The sequence below is a fragment of the Centrocercus urophasianus genome, unplaced genomic scaffold, assembly GCF_019232065.1.
Source record: "Centrocercus urophasianus isolate 14NV4802_14NV808 unplaced genomic scaffold, USGS_Curo_1.0 seq_63, whole genome shotgun sequence".
NCBI lineage: Eukaryota > Metazoa > Chordata > Aves > Galliformes > Phasianidae > Centrocercus > Centrocercus urophasianus.
Genome location: NW_024885233.1, coordinates 654474 through 677316, shown reverse-complemented (window position 1 = coordinate 677316; position 22843 = coordinate 654474). Strand labels below are relative to the sequence as shown.

The 22843-nt window shown below is 36.6% G+C and overlaps 1 protein-coding gene across 1 annotated transcript in view; it reads right to left on the bottom strand.

The window, feature by feature from the left end:
• Positions 1–458: 458 nt before the first annotated feature.
• Positions 459–22843, bottom strand: part of KNL1 (kinetochore scaffold 1) — a 28800-nt gene continuing 6415 nt past the window's right edge. Inside the window, 20 exon segments of the mRNA XM_042836806.1 lie at positions 459–2032; positions 2141–2263; positions 3355–3473; positions 4007–4116; positions 4271–4339; positions 4628–4728; positions 5169–5270; positions 5378–5417; positions 5725–5808; positions 7349–7436; positions 8076–8192; positions 9664–9754; positions 10344–10459; positions 12258–12356; positions 12467–12534; positions 13511–13655; positions 14336–19435; positions 20889–20941; positions 21317–21354; positions 22412–22445. Of these exon segments, the coding sequence (XP_042692740.1) occupies positions 1927–2032; positions 2141–2263; positions 3355–3473; positions 4007–4116; positions 4271–4339; positions 4628–4728; positions 5169–5270; positions 5378–5417; positions 5725–5808; positions 7349–7436; positions 8076–8192; positions 9664–9754; positions 10344–10459; positions 12258–12356; positions 12467–12534; positions 13511–13655; positions 14336–19435; positions 20889–20941; positions 21317–21354; positions 22412–22445 (6803 nt within the window). The 3' untranslated portion in view covers positions 459–1926.

Genomic DNA, 22843 nt, shown 5'->3' with positions numbered 1-22843 from the left:
TAAGAACTAGATGACTTTTAAAATTCCCTTCCAACTCGGGCAGTTCTGATTCTGTTCTGATTCTGTGATTTATCAATAGCTTCCTGTTTTAGTGGGTTGTGGTCAGACACAAAGGAGGCTGATGTAGTGCTGTCTCACTATTGAAGAAAATCACTGAGTCTACTTGGACTCAGGAATTTCATTATGTCGTTGAAAAGCTGCAGATTATTGGACATAAGACCAACACTAAGCTATCCAAATACAAAAAGACATGGAAGTTGGGAAGACTCCTTGTGCTGAGTAGCTAAGAAAAAGGTGCTTGTTTCTTATGGTAAAGCTTGTTTTTACTCACTCCCTAAGTACTTCCTAAGTAAATCCAGAGCTTTTCAGGTTGAGCTATTCACCTGTGATAGCGCTGAAATCAGATGAGATCACCACAGCTTCTAAGAAACCACACAGAAGTCTTTTTTTTCCCTGGTTTTATCAAAGCAAAGAGATAGCAAATGACATCAGCAGCTTCCATTGCTGCAAGTGAAATTTCCTAAACACTATTTTTACTGTAAATACATGGAGCATTTTGGTTTTGTTTCGTCCGGTACTTCATTACCTTATTTTTTGGCTTAGAAACATGCTACAGAAAATTAAAAACAAAACAAAACCCCTCAACAAACTAGACGTGGAAAAAAAACAAGCAGGATAATGATCACACAGTACTACTGCAGCTCCCTCTACTGGTTCTTGCTGCTGATAAAATGGCCTCAGGAACCTCAAAAGTAATTCCAGGTATAGCATCCAAGTCATTTGCAAATTTGTTACTATTTTCTACTTAAAAGTTTTCTCCTGCAAAGATCACACTATAATAGTCTAACACTGTGAAGTACAGGGAAAAAAAAAAAAAAAACAACAACAACAAAAAAAACACATTCAGATTATGAGAAGTCTTAAAGAGATAAAGTTTTGTCAGTAGTAATAGGCAAACTTTCAGACAGAAGTTTAAACAGAGCAGTCAAACAGAGCTTGAAGAAAGAATAACAGTAATTCATATATTTAATGAACTTCCACCTTCCAAATAGAAGGAAAAATTAGAGAAAGACACAAATATATATGCACTTAAAAAACATAAAAACTTTCAAATTCAATGTATTTTACAGATACAAAAAATACTATCTGCCTACAGAATGAAGAGCTTATAAACGGTAGGCATGCCAACTCTATCAACTCATCAGGGTTACATCAATTTCAACATCTCAAGCTATGTAATACACAGACTATACATAAAAATCAATCAGGACTTCACCAATGACATTAAAAGATGCCTCCTAAAATTTAAATAGTTCAGTCTTCTCACTAAGTTTGTCATTACCTCCTCAGACAATGTACATAAAGCAGGAGGGAGACTGCACTGTACCAACCAAGCCTGTACACAGAATGTCAGAACAAAGTTTTTGAAAAACTTGCATCGATTGAACTGATGGTTTTGAGTCTGTAGCACCCAGAAGAGTTCATGATTAACCACAAGGATCTGTAGTCTTCAATATCAGAAGTCTTTCCAATTTTGGCCAGCTGTCTAATTATTACCAGTTATTTGGTTCATCATAAGCAAGACCGTTATTTCAGCATTTTGGGAGAGGTTCCAGGAAACTGATGAGAATTAAAACTGATGCAGTATGTTAGAATGTTGCACAGTAGTGAAATAATGATAGCGAAAGAAAATTCCAGACACATTTAGAATTTAGATGAATTTAGAAATTCATCATCACCATTTTATGTAAGAGCTCTGTAAATCAATCTAGAACAAAATTAACAAGCTAAGTAATACAAATAGCCATTCTAGGGAAGACTATAGAGGGAAGCCAAGACGACTAGTGAGAGACCACGCATTCTTACAATACATAAGTCAAAGAATGTCCTCTTGACTTCTTCAGTCCTGCATGTAGACCTAAACAATCATCTGGGATCCTGGAGCAGATTTTGATGAATCAAGCTCACCATTCTTCGGAGATAGTGGTAACCAATAGGTACTTTGGAGAGAACAGCAGAAATTTCCTCATGTCTGGAAAAGATAAAGTGACACGCGTTTGAAAAGATGAAGAACATTTAATTTCCTGGCTCTAGCTTTGAAATATAAGTCATGTGGGGTGGTTCTTTCTGCTCAACTCACCCAATATTCCCAATTTTTTTTTCAACAGTGAAAGGCAGCGAAGAAGATGGGTAGTTGGATGATAAAGACAGTGTCAACTCAAACTTTGCAAAAGCAGTGGAAGTGGAGAAGAGGAACTTCACACTGTCAGAAACAAAAACAAAAACATCATGGAATGTACGTCTTCTTCGAACTCTGTCCTAAAATGAAATCTAATTGCAGAACCTTTCAAAATTATAAAACACAGAATTATAATGAAAAATAAGTTTTCTGGTTAACATAAAACATTTCTAGCTAAATAAAGTTTTATGAGCTTTTAAGCAGGACCATAATTCTAAAATTGTTTCATGAATTCAATCCTATTTAAATCAGGACAAATTTCCATCTAGAAAACTAGATTTCCGTGTAGTTCATCTGTCTAGGATAACATCCAGGAAGAACAGAGTCGAATCTTTTTGTATAAAAAGGTAAGACCATCACCAAGTACGTGATGCCCACGAAACATGCCTGGGGTAGCACAGAATATGGCAAGACTAAAGAAGACCTTTTGAAGACAGTTGTCCCACAATAAATCTTTCCGAGAACAAGCTGCCTGCACACTTGTTTTATTGACTTAACTAAATGTAGCTTCGATGGGACTTCTGGCATGTAGTAGAAGAATGCTCTTGCAAAGGGTACTACAGAGTAATGTAAGTAAAAAGCATCGAGGCACGCAGATAAAAGTTAACCAGGCATTTCCTAGGTAAGAATGCTCATAAGGAATAAAAACCGTTTCACCTCATCCTTTTATCTTGTTCCAGAGACGTGAAACAAAATTGGGAAGCAGTAGGAGAAAATGAAAGCTAAGGAAAATAAATTTTAATTTAAATGCTTTCATCTTTCAAAGACTGGCTGGAGCAAATCAAAGTTTGAGCCTATTATAAAAGAAACAAAGCACTAAGCTACACAGGTAAATTCTTGGCTCTGTTTGCTTTGTATTGCTACACTGTGACAGAGTCAAGTCCAACAGGAAAGCAGTAAATAAGAGGAGATTAAATAAAAAAGTGAGAAAATTGACTGAATGCAAGGGGAGTTTCATTTCCAAGCACAGTCCTAGTGTAGTAAAAAATAGTTGACTTGTTAAAAAATAATTGCATAAAAGAACATTTTCATGAAAACCAACATAGCATCTTTTGCTTCTGCTTACGTAGAGATCCTTTGTAAAATTTGCATAAGCTCCATCTAAAGTTACTCACTTTGTGTCGATGATATCTGTCTTGAGAAGATTGTATTTTCCACCCCATTTCTCCAGAAATTCAATCTCCTCTCCTAAGCTCCTGCAACGACTTACCACCAAAGAGACATTGTGAAGCACCTACGGAAGAGATTAGAAAAGGATTTACAGTGAAACTGAAACCACTGAGTGACACTTGAAGTTTATGCCAGAAAGCATTAAAAATACACAGCTTAACTACTATCTCACTCTGTACACAAAATGAAAATTTACAAGCATAAAAACAAACATATATCCTTCCTTGCCATAAGTTTTTCCCTTTAGCTTTGTCACCAAGGTTGCTCAAATATAGATAACACCAGATTTGGCTTAGGAATTTAAAATACTAATTCTCTTGAAAGCAGAATGGCATGCAGCTCAATTCCCTGATTTCTACTAAAGGGAATAAGGCTTTTAAGCCATCACTGAGATAGTCAGACATCAAGGCAGCAAATAAGGAAGAAATCACAGCTTTTAGCTCTCTTGACTTCTGGGGCAGGTACTTCTCCCTCTTACTTCAGAATATTTATGAAACAGATTTTGATTTGCATTAATCAAGTATTCATCAATACACTTGTATTCTCTGTACCAACCTGTGACAAAAAAGATTTCATATTTTTCTTTGGACACTTTACCTGGGGCAAGTATTGCAGCATGGGACACTTTTCCTGCCAGCATCCCTGACTTTCAATAAACTGGAATATGAGTCTTTGGACTAAACATGAGGAGAGCGGAGCTTTTTCTTCTGTAACAAAAAAGGAAATGGTGTTGCAAAAAATCTTTTCAAAGCCATGTAAGCAATGCACTAGCAGCTAAAGCAATGTGTAATGTGTAATGTCCTCCCAGTAAGAGTATAATATTAGTAGGCAGCTAATTTCAAGCTATGTGAAATATCTTACCATCCAAGAGAGATTCAAAGCTCAGGCTAACTATTTTTCTGGAAGGATTTTCACCAAAAACATCACCATCTGAGAAGGAAAGGAAAAAGCCTGAAGTAGTAACTATTGCTATACTTAATTCTCTTAAGAAACAGATACTTGTTACACACATTCAGAAATTTTGTAGAGAGTACTGATGAAACTATTTAAATCTACTATTTATTATTTCTCTTAGCTTACATGCTAACTCTATAGTTCATTTTTTATTTCAACATAATTTTTTCTAGTGTAAAATCTGTACATTTCTGTTAACTATTGTACATAACTATTTAACCTATCAAATTCATGAAACAGAAATCTGCTTGTTTTGCAACTTACCTACTAGGGTTCCAAACACAACTGTGAGTTCAATGGAATCATGAAGAAAATTAAAGACTGCCTGTTGTTCACTCCATTCACTGATCTCCCACTCAGTGAAGCTAAAATGAATGAAACAAACACAGACAACTTAAGTTTCAACCAACCAATCCAAACAATTACCTGCAGGATAAAGATCAGAGAATTAAGAATGCTTGCATGTATACATTGTATGAGAGACCAAATAAATTTTCACTTGTTAATAAAGTGTAAGAATCTTTTGGAATCCAAAGCACAGTAATATTCATTTCACATAAACATTACTTTTGGGATGGGAGGAGAGCTGGATACAGAAAGAGGAAATACAGAGTATCACTGTAAAGCCATTAACAGTTCACAGAAGTTTTGTTGCTTATCATACGTTGCCAGGAGATGGGCATCCAAATACAAATCAAATAAAAAGGAAAAACAACAAACACTGATACATGTACATAGAAATGCGAGGCTCCAGAACTAGCTGATAAAAACAAAAACAGAACACCTGAAAGTCTTTTTTCCTTACTTGCATCTCTCCAGGAGTTCCTGGCAGCTCTTTTCATCTTCCTGTAGATGCTTCATCTGAGCAAGCGTTTGCTCATTCTCAGTTTCCAGATCTGACAGTTCTCTACAAAGATAAACATCTGATGTAGTACACTAGTTAAAAATAATACAAATCTCTAGATCCTGAATGTGAATATTTTTAAGTTCCTTAGATCCCCTTTGACATCTTACCTCTGAAGTTCTTCTTCTTGAGCTTTGAGGCTTCCCAATTCTAAGAGAAAAGGGAGGAAGAAAAAGTTGTGAGAGAAAAGAGCAGCAAAGACAGTCCTAACTTACTGTGCAGGTGCAAAAGATTTCAACCTAATGGCTGTTTCTCCTACATGATAGCCAGCACACACTCTTCTAATCATGCTGATCTGAGTTCTAAGTCCCATTTTGCCAAGAGAAGTAAAAAAAAAAAAATCTGTTTCATACTTAAACATCTATGCTCTTCACTATATCCAGTGTGAAAAAGAAAGCCATAATGTTTGCATCAATGAATTTCATTCTCTTCAGAACCTAAAAGTTGGTACCATTACCTTCTTCTAGTTTTCTTGATTCTGAGTCCTCTCCTTCCATTTTATCATCACTGCAGTCTGTTTCACATTCTTCCCATTTGGAATCTGTGGGAAAGAAGTATCAGAAGGTCTACACAGAACTCCCATATTCAATATTTAGAATCCATTTTATCTGTCTCTGTGTTCTAGACACTTCAGTATTTCAAAAATAGCTGATAAAGGTGTGCAAGTAGCCAGGGAGAGAGGGGTATCTACCAAAAACCTGAAGAGGTAACAGAAAAGGAAAAGTAAAACTTTTACTGCACTGCTTCAAAGCTGTTATCATGCAATGTAATCTGTACTCAAGGCACTGAAAGACAATTTAGAAGGACGAAAATAAATGAAAATACAAATATGACAACCCCAAGTACTGACTGCAGCTTGTGTGAATGCAGCTGGACAAGTTTGCAGCCATTTTGAGGTGTGTACAATATACAGTACAGCTGTACTGTCATCACTAGCAGATTTACTTACACAGTTGGTTACATGTTCATAGGCTACAATTATAATTCTATATTTCAGCTCATTTTGGTGTATTTTCTAGTCTTCATATGATGTGCAAGTAATTCTCACAAGGCAAGTTTGCAGCACAAGTGAAGCCTAAGGGAGGGAATGTTGATCTGCCAGAGGGGAGAAAGGCACTGCAGAGCGACCTGGACAGACTGGATCGATGGGCCAAGGTTAACGGCATGAGTTTCAATAGGGCCAAGTGTTAGGTCCTGCATTTTGGTCACAACAATCCCAGGCAACCCTACAGGCTTGGGGAGGTGTGGCTGGAAAGCTGCCTGATGGAAAGGGACCTTGGTGTTCTGATGGACAGTCAGCTGAACATGAGCCAGCAGTGTGGCCAAGGTGGCCAAGAAGGCCGATGACATCCTGGCTTGTATCAGGAATGCTGTGGTGAGCAGGACTAGGGAAGTATTCAGCATTGGTGAGGCCTCACCTCGAGTGCTGTGTTCAGTTTTAGGCACCTCAGTACAGAAAGGATGTGGAGGTACTGGAGCAGGCCTCAGTGAGGCTTGTGAAGGGCTTGGAAAATCAGCCCTATGAGGAGAGGCTGAGGGAGCTGGGGCTGTTTAGTCTGGGGAGAGGCGGCTGAGGGGAGACCTTATTACTCTCTTCCAGTACCTGAAAAGTGCTTACAGTGAGAGCGGGGTAGGTCTCTTCTCACTGGTGACAGGTAACAAGACGAGGGGAAATGGCTTCAAGTTGCACCAAGGTAAGTTTAGATTGGACATTAGGAAACACTTCTTTACAGAATGGGTGATTAAACATTGGAATAGGCTCCCCAGGGAGGTGGTTGAGTCACCATCCCTGGATGTGTTTAAGAGTCGTTTGGATGTGGAGCTCGGAGATATGATTTAGCAGAGGGCTGTTAGAGTTACGGTACTATGGTTAGGCTGCAGTTGGACTTGATGATCTTTGAGGTCCCTTCCCACCTGAGAATTCTATGATTCTAACAGATACTTGCAACTCAAGACATTTAAAATTCCAGGTGGCCAGTGAACAGTCTTGAAACAGCAATTTAAATAGCATCTTGACAGGAAAAAAAGAAAGGGACCAGACAAGAAATCAATGAACCACTCACTTGTTTGGGAAGACATACCTGCTTCCAGATCTGCAAGACAACTTTCTGCCTCCTTAAGCAATTCATCCATATTTGCTACTCTTGATTGGAGCTTTTCATATTGTTCCTAAGGTGAGAAAGTTGTGCTCAGTTGCAGTGTATTCTTATGCAGGTCAACAACATTTTAAAAGAAACCAAATGCCTTCTGGGACCACCATTTAGATCTTTGCTTGCTAACAGACTAATTAAAGAAGCTGATACAATCTGCCATTAGAATGAAGAAGCAGAATAACTGACAATAAGGCAGACGCCATGCTTAAGAAAGTACCAGAAACTTGACAATGTATCTTCCTACCTTTTTTTTTTTAAATGAAGGTATGAGATACATAACTAACTAAATTTCTAGATACCTATCACAATGCACTGCTTGTGCTTTTCCTTGTTATTTACTAATACAGACATTAGTACAGTATAAATAAGTGATTTCTGATGGCATTTCCTTTAATACTTCTGTTTTTCACTCCCATTACTTTAACTGCCAAAACACTTAGGCAGAAGATTCCTATAAGTTAGTGCAAGAAAATGTCACTGTCCTGAAATGTCTTACAATTGCGTATAGATAAAAGAAAAACATGATGAGTAAGCAGACTTACATTAGTTAGAATCCCACATTTGATGTCCCACTTTATGTTAGTTTAAGCACAGATAAAATATGGTAGATTTTCCTCTTTCAAACTTAAACCTCTGAAGCCTCGAGGCAGATTACCTGTGCACTCTGCAGCAATTTGCTGTATAATGCCTCTTTCTCATTGTGAGCCAGGATTTTACTTTCCTTGATGAAATAGGATTTCATTTTGTTTAGTTCTGCTCCAAAGCTCTTTAGCTGCAAAGAACAGAGAATATGGAAGGGACAGTGAATGAGAATGTGAAACAAAGAATTTTTCAGTCTAGTCTTTAGACTCTCTCCTTTCTCTTCTCCCACTCTCTGCAATATCCCATTTCTCTAGGAGCAGTATTTCATATGTTTCAAATGAAATTGAGATTGTCCAGCCTTAAATTCAATTAATTCAAGTACAATCTACTAATAAAGCAATTTCCTTAGCAAAGATTCAACACAATCTTCCAAGAGGGAACAGCACAGAAAGCAGAAGCACTAGATTTTTAAGATTTACTTTCACAAAAAAATAATAAAAGGAGCAGGTTTATTAATTATGTCAGATGGCTCTCTTTTCAACTGTTCAAGACTTACTTAGAACACTTGTTCCTTTACTGTTAAAGAGGATAACTGAAATGATAGCAGAATTCCAGGCAGTGCCTAAACCACAAGAAATGGTAACAAAGCCACCTGTTTGAATAGAACATAGCTACAGATTATGTAAGACAATATTTTCTCTGACAGCTATTAAGCTAAAGATGCAAAATGTACAAATTGCTTTTTCGTACCACGTTTTCAATCCATCGCCACTAGGTGGTATCATTCTAAAGCCAGAATGTGGAGCTTTGCTTTCAAAAACCTTTCAAATTTGTAATTCTTAGCTAAGGGTCCTAAGGCCTTTTATTATTCCTGAGTACATTCTTCCTGAGTCCAGTTAATATCCTAACCTCTGTAATACCCTGTAACACAAATATAATTATGAATTATGAAAAATACTGTCTTTCATCGTTTTAACTTTTTATTTTCATTGACTAGTCCTTTATTCTTGGCTTTAGAAGCATGGAAAACAATCTCTTGATCTTCTTCCTCAATTCTGTCTAAAATACTCTTATAATGCTTCTGTTTTTTAAATGCAAATGTCTTCAGGGTGTCTTTTGTGCCCCCTGTCATTAGCATTCTCCTTTAAATACCCTCCGGCTTCACAATCTTTTGCTTTGGCCTGTGACACCACTATTGCACTCTGAATTCTGTATGAGATTTTCTGAAATGACCTATTTTCTATTCATTATAGGTCTCGCACTGTCATACATACCTTTCCAAACTAAATAAACATTTAGGTTAATGAAATATTCTGCTCCTCCAATGAAACTCCAATGAGGCTCAACAGTAAGAGTAGTTCATTTTTTCCTTCCAAAATTGTGTTGCTTGCCTAGGTTCCTCTGAAGTTTCTCTACTCTGAACTAACCTGTATTATCAACTTCAGTTTTTCTGTTTTATAGTAACATATTCAGTCTAATCTATTTTATATTGACTCTGCAACTTAACTCCTCTGACATGTAAAAAATTATTCCACTTCTTACAGTAGTCTTTCATCCAGAAAAATCTTGCCTTGTATCTTCTACCTACCGTTACACATTTGAACACATAGTTTGAGCTGACTTCATTATGTAAAGAACGTTATCTCGTCATGCAATATTACCTCTTCATCAGAGCAGGTTCTCATTACTTCCCATAAACTCTTATTCACATTCACCAGTGGTTGATCCTGGACACTTACATACTGTTTTAATCTGAAATACAGGGGGAAAAATAATAATTGAAAGAAAGGCTTGTAGTAACTACACCAAGCAGACAAAGAAGCTGAAGGAATAGGAAATGATGCTACTGGGGCTGGGAAAAACCTTACTACAGACTTGAATTTTAACATAAAACTTGTTATAACTGAAATTGTAGATGGTATAATGTATTAGACCAAAAAGTGACCTTCAGGTAAGGAAATAAACCATGGTGACTGCATAAAAAACACTGGAAAATTGGAACAACAGATTGTAATCGGTTATGATTCCGCTTCCTGTATTTGATCATTTTCTGTATCACTCAAAACCTTTAACTCTTCTGATAGGCAACTGAAACCCTTCATTAGTAACGGAGGAAAATCAAGTTATAACTATATCCATTATCACAGCTCCTCTCCAGGAGGCTTTGCTATAAACCTAAACCTGTAATAAAACTGGCTGCCAGCATTAAATAGGTTAACCACCCTTTTTCTGTTTTCCCCCATAGGTAATGTATTGACTGTCCCAAGGCCATTCTGCATGCCAACAGAGCTGAAAAATAGAACTACTAATTTAGCCTATGGCTGAAAAAATACGGACATACTCATCTATCATCTGAGAAAGAACCTGGCAATCTTCTTCATAAATACGCATCTTGGGACGATAAACATATTGGCTGAGAATCAGGTCTTCTGGAGTAGGTGGAGCACTGACAGCACACTGGGAAAAAAACAGAGAGGAAAATTGTGAGTAGAGAGGAAAAAGAAGCAGCACGCTTTTTAGAGAAAATAGTTTCTTATCCATTCATGTGCTGAAGCCAACAAAAGGGCACAAATTTTCATTTTTGCACAACAGAAAATAAATTTAATGGAGGTAGCCTGACATACTTGATTTACTGGGTATTCTCCATCTAATTACCTATATGCAAAAGCACATAAATAACTGAGCTGAATTTCACCCCTTCAGAGAAAGCTTTTAGGCTTTTTTTTTTTTTTTGTAAATTAGTAGAATAGGGTTCCTTATTTCCAGGAAGTTATCTAAATTTCTAATGTGGCTATCCTGCTGACTCATTACCCTGACAATGTGACACCTTCTAACAGTCTGCTTGTACAAAGACAGCTGCCTAAATAACTAAATATGAAGTATTAAAAAAAATTTTACAAGAATTTTCACAAATGCACCGCTTACCATCTAAAGAGTATGTTAACAAACACATCTTTCTCAGTGATGCAAGCACTGCTAAAGCTTTTCCACTGCCTCAGTACACTGTTCGTTGTGCCAGTAGAAACTGCAGTAAGCCACAGGAAATGCAAATATTTGAGCTAATTCCCTATATTTTCTGTTAAATAAATGCCATTGCCATGTCACAAACTTTCTCTGCTCATAAAACTTGTAAGGTTTAACATGTCAGTACAGAAAATTAAGCAGCTCATCCACACTGTTTTATTAGATGATCATTTTAAGGAATGGTACATATTTTTCCTCTAATTTAAAAGTAAACAAAATAAGAGAATGCCTTCCAGTCACTTTTGAAAGTGCAGAGCCAGAAGTCAAATCAGTGCAAATATTCAAACTTCAACTGTGTACTTCAAACACAAAGTTCAAAATCTGAACTTTCTGATTTGCAGTACACACATATTATAGTGTTCATGCAAAACTAAGAAGAGAATATAAGAAATCCACTTCAGTAACTTTCTTATCAAGTTGCACATCAAAGCTGACTGCCCCTGTAAATTTCTCTATTGTACTGCAGGAAGTGGCTATAGAAAGGGAAAGCAAGAACTAGACTATGTAAGAAGGAATCAGCCTGTAAGAAGGAATTGGAGCTGCTGAAAGAAACATTGGAAAGCAGATGCAATAAAATTAAGCAGTTATTTTAGTATTTCAGTTTGGACAGTTTTTCCCCCTTTCCTTCCCTCTCCTTCCCTTCCTCTCACAAGAGGTAAACGGTGGAGCTTATTTCCAGGCATAGAATAAAAATAGATTGAAGAAAGGGCCTTGCTGCAGTTGTAATTGACAGAAGCAACCCATTTGCTAAATGAACAAAGCCATTGTAGAGCTAAGAATAAATCAGGTTTCTCGGTGCCATAATTAAAGGTAGGAGGTTTTTTGCACATATCTCACAATGCTTTCAGACATCATTCTGATTTCAGTGGACGACTGATATAGTAAGAAGATAAAGTGAATAAGTTAGATAGAGCTTCTAATTCTTTCAAGCATGTCGCTCTTTAAACAAGCTCCAAAAACAAAGATTAGCTTATTTATCCAACCACAAACTAACACATTTCATTTTGTAAGAGTCTGAAATCTATTCTATTTTTCAATACTGAGGAAAAAAAAACATCAATTAGCAGTGAACTAGCAAAGAGAAAGTGGAAGCATGTGGTGCTTAATGCTGGTCAAGGTGGAACTGACTTCTGTCTGGAACTACTCAGAGGCCTTTAGTATAGAGCACTTCGAAATGAAAACAAACATAATGTAAAGTCAGTTTCAAGTATATCAAAGGACAGATACTCACGCTGGCTGGAATATGACTCTGCCGGGGCTTCTGAATTGGAACATGAACTTGAAGAAGAGTAAAAAACTCCCCAACTGTGATGACACCACTCTGAAATTTCTGCAAAGTTAGGAAAATCATGCAGGTAAGAAAAAATGTTTACTGATATATATCCACACAAGTATTTTTCCTGTTACAAAAAAGTTGGCATCTCTCAGCTATATACGTACCTCCCACAAATTATCTTCACAAATGCTATCTGTGAGAAGCTGCGACTCCATTTGACTGCTTCGTCGAACTAGGCAAAATAAAGAAATAAATAAATAACAACATGGTAGGGGTTAAAAATATTACTACAGAAATATGAATCCTAGTTAATTGGTTCTAAAAGAAAAGCGACTATTGTAGAGTTTAACCTTCAAGAGTTTTCAATGCTGAATGAAATCAGTGGCAAATAGTATGAAACAGGTTGAAAGCCTAATGTGAAATAAAAATCAGTGGTAATGAAATGACAGGTCATTTTTCCATGGTAGGAAAGCCACATGTATCATAATAAAAGGTAATAAACCTGAAAAACAGCCCCCAACAAACATGTGGAGAGCATCCTAGGGGTAGCACGGACTAAAGAGTATCTGAGCTGAGCAACTTTGAAGATGACCTCGGCTTTCAAATTCTGAGCCAAGACAACCTAGTTTATCACTCAAAGGAAAGAGTCCAGCTTCCACTGGATAAGACATCATCTTTCATGGTTGCATTGGGCAAAGTTGGAATTGGTTTTGTAAGCAGAAGCAAAACATCACTTACCTGACTGGCAGATTTCTCCCTTGTTATTAGGTACCAGCTAATTAGTGAGAGCTAATAAACCAAGAAGCTGAATCTGCCAAAAGCCAGGTAGATGCCTCTGCAGCACTCTAAGGAATCTTATTCTATGAGTGCAGTTCTGAGACATGCAGGCTTTGCATGGAACCAGCTTAAAACAATCTTTGGGCTAGAATAGTAGGAGTCGGGGATTTCCTCTGTACTAAGAAAAATAAACTGTGTTTACAACCTGGCCACAAAAACAAAAAACTTGAATTCTGCAACTTTTCTCATTTTCTCAGTTTGCTTGGCATTTTAGCCAGAGTGAAAAAACACGTTGACAAGCTGGACAGGAAACTGCAAAGCAGGCATTCAACACCTTTTCCAAGTGAGGTATGTATTAAGGGTAGGGCTAGTCTTTAATTAAGCCAAAAAGATACAAAAAATTGAGATAATTACCACAAAGGAAGCCTTACTTGTTAATTCTGTGTCAGCCTTAACAGAATCTACAGAGCTGCTGCTGTTGGCATGAGTACAGTCAGAGTTTTTAGCTGATAGATTTGGAGAAACTTCACTTTCAGCAACTTCCATGTGGCTTTCAGGTACAGGGCCATAAGTAACCTAGTATTAGCATGTTTAAAAAAAAAAAAGGAAATCAGAAAAGTTCTATGAAATAATGCAAGAATAATTCAATTAGTGGTTTTTGTAGCTGTTTCTTGACATCCAGAATTGAATTATTTTTGATATCTGCCCATTTCACACTTAATCAGCATGAAAAACCAGCATATGACTACTCAAGCTATTTCTTACCATGGCATATAGGAAATGATGTTCCAAAATCCTTCATTTGTTTTTCAATCAAAGCAGTAGCCAGCACAGCCCACTCTTGCAGTTTTCTGAGCTAAAATGTTTCTAATGATGATGCACAAACTAATTCTTAAGCTCAGATAGGCATTCCATATTTGTTCAGATCTTCTCAATCCCTTAGCAACTCATGCTGTAGTTTAGTACAGATGACTAAGAATACTTATTTGAGAAAGGCTTGATAGAATTCTATGGAGTGATTAAAAACTGACATTGCCCTTAATGCTTGTCGTGGATCAGGAAAACTGCACACATTGATCTCATCATTCCAGTTTCACAGAACAATGAGAAACACTGGGGAAGGCATTGCAAAATTACAGTAAACTGGTGATAAAGAGCAACAAAAAACCCTACCAACAGATCTATACACACCTGAGCATACAAATAAAAGTGCTGTTACTGTTAAGCACATCCCAGTAATGAATGATCAGACTTACCTGCAAGTCTTGGGAAGTCCCATCGACCACGATTTCATCCATCTTGAGCTTCTTTAGACTTTGAAGATCCTCCTTAACATATTTCAAAGCTCTTTTTGCATTGTTGCAACTTTTTGTCTCTTCAACTTGAATCTTTTCATTGTGGGAGATTTCTCTTTTGTTTCCGTTATTGCAAGCTTCTTCCACAAATTCAGAGCTTACAGAATCATTTGAATCCATTTCTTCTGGGCAGACAGGAAGAAATTCTTCTGCTATAAACTGAGAAGGGCTGAAGTTCTGCCTACTAGAGTTGTCATAACCTGGAGCTTTAATGGTGTTCAGATTTACTTCTGGAACTGGTGATTCTACTTTGCCTGAAGATTTCACATTTATGTCTTGCACACTAGAAACAGAAGGATTTTTTCTGTTCGGTAGTTTAGGCTGAAAGATACCTAGAGAGACACTTCTTTTATACTTGTCCGTAAGTGCCACACCTACATCTGCATCTATGGGAGCAGTTCCAGATTCAAGACATGCATTTTCTTGCTCTTTGGCATAACATAATCTTTGTTCATCTATGCTATTTTTTCCTAATCTCAAGGTATCCTCTGGCTGAGTTGGTGACTTCAGCAAGTGGTCAGAAAGAACAGTTTCAGAAACAACTACAGATTTCCTTCTAATATTTTCCAGTTTTGAACAAATATTTAAAATACCTGATAATTTAGGCACAAGATCTATTGGGTCTCTCAGACTATCACTGACTGAAAGATGCTTAGTTTGTTCAGAATTTATTTGGAATTCTGTTGCCTCTCCTTCAGCTGACAGCACATTTTCCTCTGATTCTTTGATAGAAACTGGAACAATGCCTGCTCCATCCACAGCCAAATCTGTAGCTAGATCTTCATGTCTAGATGAATCATCTTTCAATACTTGATTTCTCTGAGTACTAAGTGCACCTGGAGGACCCTCCAAAGAATCTGAGTGCTGAGCAGGAAGAAAAACATGGGATACTACAACTTCACTTTCTTCACTGCAGTCCAAGGGGTCATTACCTCGCAGCTTTAAAGATACTCTCCTTGATTTCTTTGCTCCTGGATGTAAAATATCCTGCTCGTTGTTTATAGGAATTGAATTTTCTGTGGAAAGGCCAAGATCCTGTAGAGCCTGGACATCCAAAGCATCTTTTGGGATTGAGACAGAATAAGTGGAATCTGGTATTGTGCCAGATCTGGTATTGTGGACTTTGATAGGTCCTTTCTCAGTAGGTGACGCTGAGGGGGATGAAGCAGAAGGAATTGAGGGCTTAGTATTAGATATTTTATGATCCCCGCCATTCAGGTCTTTTATTTGCAGAGAATCCATTTCATCTCTGCAAGAGGATGATGACACACTATACAAGTCTGGTTGTTGAGTGCTTTTATGTGACGCTTCTTGATTCTCAGATCCTTCAGTATTGTTATTAACAGCAATAGTATTTGATGAAGTTATTTCCATATCATCCTGGTTGTGGCAAAAAACAATGGTCTTATCAGCAGGAACTGCAGAAATGGCTGGAATGGACCTTCTATTCCATACACCGATCTTACCACTTAATACATCATGAGTTTTAGTAATGTCCATATTCTCAGCCAAAGGAAAAATGACTGTTTTGCTACCTGAAAGAGCCTCCTGTACAACCTGTGTGGGCAGATTTAATCTATTCTCACATAAATCCCTTTCAAATCTCCCATCCACAGGGTGATACTCAGTTATCTCCATGTCAGCCGAGTCACTTGTAAACATAACTGAGGAAGTTAAAGGAACAGATTGATTGGGTTGCCTAATTTGCAGAAGATTTTCTTTTAAAGATACATTATGGGCTTTAGTGATTTCCATATCATCCATAGCAAACGTAGTAGCTTCTCTGTTTGAAGGAACTTCCTGTCCAACAATTTTATCCGAGATCAACGCATCATCACATGCAACTTTTACAGTAATTTTATTAGCAGAGCAAGACTTAATGTCTGTTTCAGCCTGGTTACTTGTGAATGTAACAGTTGTAACAGGACGAGCTGAAGATGGAGAAGGAAGCCCTACCTCATTTTGTGAGACAATTTCATGGCTTATTGCTGCTGTAAGTCCCTCTGTGATGTTCATGTCATTATTCTCACTCAGTGAAAATAAAACAGTCTTTTCCCCTATTGTTCCCTTCAAGCTTTTCCTTCTAGTTCCATTAGTTCTGCTAAGTATCCCTTGAAATGCAGCCTTTTCCATAGAATTATCAGCTGCAACAGAATCAAGCCTACTTATTTCCATGTCATTGTTTTTTGTAAAAACAGAAGTTTTATCTTCAGAAATGAAGGGTATGTCATTGTTCAAAGTTTCAGGTTGCAAAATTGTTTTGTCTGCTGAAGCTGTATGATTTCCAGTGATGTCCATATTAGCATCTTCTGAAAAGATGGTAGTTTTCTCATCTACAGAAAGCAAATGCTTTATACCATTCACAGTTAACATTTTCTTATCAGATACCAAGGTGTACATATCACACTCAGGCTGCTCCTGATTGTTTGTCATCATTACCTCTTTTTTTAAGGATATTTTACTTTTATCTTCAATATGTCCTTGTGCTGCCTTTCTTCCTGGGAAAAGAGTACAGATGTTTTGATCAGGAGCCGCTACTGCACAGTTTTCAGTCAAGTCCATGTTTTCACCAGAGGGAAATACAACTGACTTTTCCAAAAAGGAAGGCAACTGGGAACTTCCCTTAAGTTCTTTAGAATTGCTGGCTAGTGACCTCTCTTCAACACCCTTCAAACGTAGGTCATCACCTGACCGAGGATGATTAAAACCCCTTTCTAAAGAAACTGTTTTACTGATCAAAAAATTTCTCTCAAAATCTTCTGCAGTTGATGATACATTGTTTACTACCATCATAGGATGCGTTTTCTCATGCCTGTCAGTGTTTTGGCAATCTGAGATTATTCCCAATATTTTTCCAGGTTGTGTGTCTCTTTTATTTCCAGAGGGAGCAAGCTCATTACTGGAAACAAAGAAACCACTTGGAGCTAAATGAGCAACAGTTTCTTTCTTTGAGCTCACTTTGACATCTTCACATTCTATTGCAGCAGCTTGACTTGTATGATCTATGCCAGAACTATCAGAAAACTGGAAGGTCTGGTTTTGCAGCTGCTTGGCTTTTACATTATTTTGAATGTGAGAATTCTCATTTTCTTGTTCTATATTAATAGGAGTAACAGCCAAAGAATGAGCTTTGGTTATATCCATGTTTTCATCATCTGAAAACACGTCTCTTTTGTCATTTGCGCAGGAAACTGAAGAATTCATAAGTTTATTTCCCAAAGGCTGAGATACATAAACTTTTTCATTTTGCAAACACGTGAATGCATATTTGTCAGTGACAGTATTTTCAGAGACTTCCCTCTTTTGCTCCTGGAATGAATACATGCTATTTGCACAGGAAGTCAGACTACTAGCCTGAAAGTCTGTTTTTCCAAGCATCCTATTGACTGTTACCACCTCAACACCTTTAGCACTCATTTCTATAGCCTGGCTTCTTCTAATACACACATCAATACCAATTGCCTCAAGATTTTCCTTGTCCCTATCCAAAGGACATGCAGCATCACTAAAATTATTGTTCTGGTTCTTACTCGGAATTATTTTACAATTCATTTGTTTTGCTTCTGTGGTTATCCCAATGCTTTGATCACCACTGACAACTGCATGACATTTAGTTATTTCCATTTTTTCCTGCTCCCTTAAATTGGAAGATACAGACCTAATATCAAGAAAAAGCGGTTTGCTAGTGATAGAGCTGGACATTCCAGGGGATTCACTTTCAGTATCCCTTCTATCACCCTTGCCAACACAATTTTTAGTCAAGTCCACATCTGTTCTTGAAAATATTGCAGTTTTCTCACCTTGTGAAACAAGTAGGGAGTTTGTTAGTCTGTCCTGAAGCCTACCCTTAGAGGAACCAGTAGACACTGAATTTGAACATGAATTGAAACCAGCGTTCAATGAAGCAGTACTGTGATCTTGGATTACTCTTTCATTTTGTCCATCCGAGCCTAAAGATAGTTCACGTGCACTATTCTTATGTGACAGAGAAGTTCTATCATCTAAAGACAGACTTCTTGTATAGTCACTATTTACTGGATATCTTCTTTCTACTAGCAACAAATTTCTGCTAACTGGTTTTTCAAAAGCCTTATAACATGCACTGTTCATTCCTTTGGTACTTGCATTATAGACTACATCTCTGTAATTCCCAGTAATTTTCATGTCATCACATTGAGAAAAAACAATGGTTTTATCATCTCGGAAGACAGTCTCAGAAAAAACTGATCCTGGGATGGAAGACAGTGTTCTGGTCTCCTCTTTCTTGTGAGATGTTCTCTTTAGGACAGAGTAGTTATCTAGCTCCAAGGACGAGAAATCCTTTTTGAAGTTTAAATTTTGATTACTTACAACGGCAAAGGGAAAATGCATTTTTGCAGTGTGATTAGTTGTCATATCCATTTCATCATCTGCAAATGCCTGAGTAACATCTGCAGATGGTAACTGCTCTGTCGGAATCTCACAAAGACCAGAATGCATATTTTGAATATCAGATGCCTGGCATTTTGTCATTTCCATTCCATCATCTTGCTCTCCAAATATTTTTGTTACATTGCAGGTGGCTAGCTGTTCATGGGAACATACATACGATGATTGTGCCATGTTTTCTGAAACTTGTGAAGGGACAAAAAAAATGTTCTCTTTTTCAGGTCCTTCAATAGGATTAAGTGCTTTTTCATTTGAGTTCATAAAAAAATCATTAGAATTTATTTTCTTTCTTGTAGCAGCATCTTCCTTCTGTTCAAAAGATGGGCAAAAACGGTCTCCAGCAAAGGAAAAATGAAAATCTTTGCTTTTTTCTGCCTTTCTGTTGATAGAGTTTAACTCGGCCAGAAATGATACAATATCTATTTTTTCAGTTTTGGCAGTTTCACTGTTATTCAGGTTACGTGCAATCACTGCAGTGTGACTAGTTGTCATATCCATTTCATTTTCGTCTGAGAAGATGAGTGTTGTATCAGGCCTATCTGTTCTTGGAATAGCATTGTCCACATCATGGCACTGAAAAAAGACAACAAATGACAGCTACTGGTTGCTATTGGTGCTTGCAACAAATGACACAACAGCTTACTCTATTTAAAACAAAAATAAACTAATACAGTTGTAAGACTACGGTTCTATCTCTACAGTTTTTTGTTTTGCTTTGTTTTGTCATTTGTTGTTTTTTAAATAAAAAAAGATTTTAGTCCTTCTCAGCAAGTAATAACACATGTAAGAAAAGGAGGACAACTTCACTACAAATTATTAGAGCCCATATTTTATATATTTTTACATATTTTAAATGGCATTTCTTGAAACGATGCACCTCAGCTTTCTGTTGGACAAAATTTCCTATTCAGACACATGAAATTCTTCTAAGCATGGAACTGAGCCTTTTCAATCAATATTTTCTATCACTCTATGATGTGGTTTCTGTCCTTTTCCTCCTGGACAACTGCAAATAAAACCCCTGTCCAGTTTATCATGCACATTTCCCAGAGCAGCAGCACCAAGTTGGAATTTTTTTTTATAAGACTTCCACCCTGACTATGATTTTAGTCTCCTTAATAGAAAAGATTTACAATTTTAAAGCTGTGGACAAAAACTGGCCAGTAGAAAGGTTATACTGTGTTTCATCAAACATAATGGATATATATATTAAGAACAACTTTTTAAAATTACATATGCTATTTTATCAGTGCAAGAAATAAAATATATTAGAAAAAGCACAACCATATGCATTACCTAACTACGACCCTTATAGGCTCATGGTACACATTTTTTAATCAAAACTAGACTTTAATCACTTTTTTTTTTTATATAAGCATTCTTTCACAAGAGAGAAGACATTTACTTAAATTTAAATTAAGCATGAAAGTCAGAAGCCATTGCACTAAGGAAAACTGTTCAATAGTGCCATGAACCAACAATAACGTATAACACAGCTCAGGATCTTTGTGCCTCTGAATGTCTTCACTAGACATTTTCTGTTATCACTTCAGTCAGATGAAGAATTTCAGATGCCTTTTTGTGTCACTCACTGCAATTTTTCTAAAGTTTTTTAACAGTGGGAAAAAGACAGTGTGTTTGTGTATACTACTCAAGGAAGGAAAAAAAAACTTTAAGCAGAGAGAAATATATGAAAAATATTTATAATCAGACCTATCTGAAACATAAGCTCCTTTACATATTCTTAGATAAGGTGTGAAAAGAATGTAAGAATTAGCTCAGGTATTGAAATATACCTAGTGATTTTAGAAACAGAAGTTATCAATAGTGTAGTATAATGCCCATCAGATTGGGAAAATACTTCAAAATACAGATTATGCTTCAGATGAATTTTATGTGAATTCAAGGATTTATTTTTTAGACAGCTGTAATACATCTTTCATCTTAACTACACAAATTATTGTAACATACTTTGGACACTATATCTGTGTGTATTTTCAGCACTGAAGAAATAAAATTCACATACCTCAGTCTGCTGCACTGATGACTGGATAGGGGCATGAAGCAAAGTGTTCATGCCTGTTAAAAGAAAAGCAAATACTGTGTTTTTTTAATTTTATTTATTATTTATTATTTTATTCTATTTATTATTTTAATCAACTGAATTGAAGATCTGTGCACTCATCATACAAGCATCGCTTTGCGAGTGAGTGCAATTAAAGCCAAATACAACCTGAGAAATATTTTCAGTACTGCTCTGAACATGTAGTATGTCTATTCTTACTTCCAAAATATTACACTTGTAAACAGCCTTATGGAGCAAAGCCCTATAAAGCAATAGTGATCTTCAACAGGGAGACTGTTCTAGGTATATTAAAATTATTCTACTAACAATTAATCAATAGTCTGGAATAAAAATAGCTATTTTCCTATTAAATTTATTTTTAAACTCACCAGTAATCTCACATGGAACAGCTTCAGGTTCTTCATTTCTACAAAAGGTGATTTAGGTAAAAGTATGTTAAAAAAAAATAGTAAAACGGGTGGTTTCAACAATAAACTTAAAAAGCAGAGAATTATGTTGCATAGCTCATACATGACTGGGCAGCAGATATCAGACATAACAAATATGCTTTCAATGTATCCTGAGTTACAACACTACTCCTCCATGAGATTCTTATTTCCAAGCATGCCACAAGCCACCATACAGTTGGCATTCTAATTTCTCAGTGACAAGGAAAAAAAAAGAATAAAAGAGACAAGATTAATACTTCATATTTAACTCAGACCTTCCACTTTCAGTCATCCCTTTCTCTTTGAAAAAGGGAAGTTGTGCCCCTAAAGCCTGAAATCATTTCTCCGTAAAACCAAAAGCCAGGCACAACAACAAACTTGTTGGCTTTTTGTCTAACACTTAATACCTTCTGCTCTTCAGTGTTTTCTTGACTGTTATGTCAAGACCAAGAAACCTGAGCTAGAATATTGATTTTTATTTACACACATGTTCACATATGTAACTATACTGCTTTGAAAACTTTAAAAGCATTTGTTAACTACAAGTAAGCTGTTTCCTTGCTGTAGGTTTTAAATAAGAAATTTTCCTTCATGCACAGTCTAAATGTGTTATTAAGTCAATATAACTTTCAAAATCTCATAATTTTATTTTATCTAGATAATAACTTTGATATCAGACAACACTATCCACCTTTGAGTGAAGAATTACAGTAATAAATATCCAAAAAGATGTCTATGAATTGTGGACTCTGATAGGTCTCTCCTGAGAGATATTCCCAAGCAATTGGCCTGGAACAGAAGCAGTTTCAAGACACAATTCAAATTCTCAGAAATCTCTACATGAATGGCCAAAACGGCCATATCCTTCTTATACAACTTCTTTAACCAGACAAAAGCACTGAGCAATTTTATATCTAAATAAGCACACTGCATTTGTCTGTTTCTTTGAGGACTGATGTTCTGATGGTTTCATGCCACGTGAAGAGATGTATTCGCAGGACAGAGCATTTGTGGAACATTTTTCCACATACTCACTGATTAAGCAGGACATGATTTTCCATATCTTCTGCTAAAAATATGAAAATTAAACATATTAAAGTGAGAAATGGGATCAAAACATTGAGAGACAAAAGTAAACTTAATAGAATAGAATGTTCTGAAGCTCTCACCCTTGATGTTCCTTTTTATCGTGTCAAAAACCCAGGCAAGCAAAGTACTTGAAAATGCATTAGCTTTTCAGATTTTTACTAGGTAATCTTTGACATTCTTCATGTGACATTCTTCACAGTCTTCTTTTAATCTAAATCACTGAAGCAGATTTTGTTCTAGCTGCCTGTTGTCTAAAAATAGAGTAATTCCTTCTCTGAGCTAACAGGTCCAACAATGCTAGTAACCAATGGGTTGTTATCCTGTCCATTATAAACAGCAGACCATATTGTTCCCTATCTGTGACTGACAAGCCTGAAT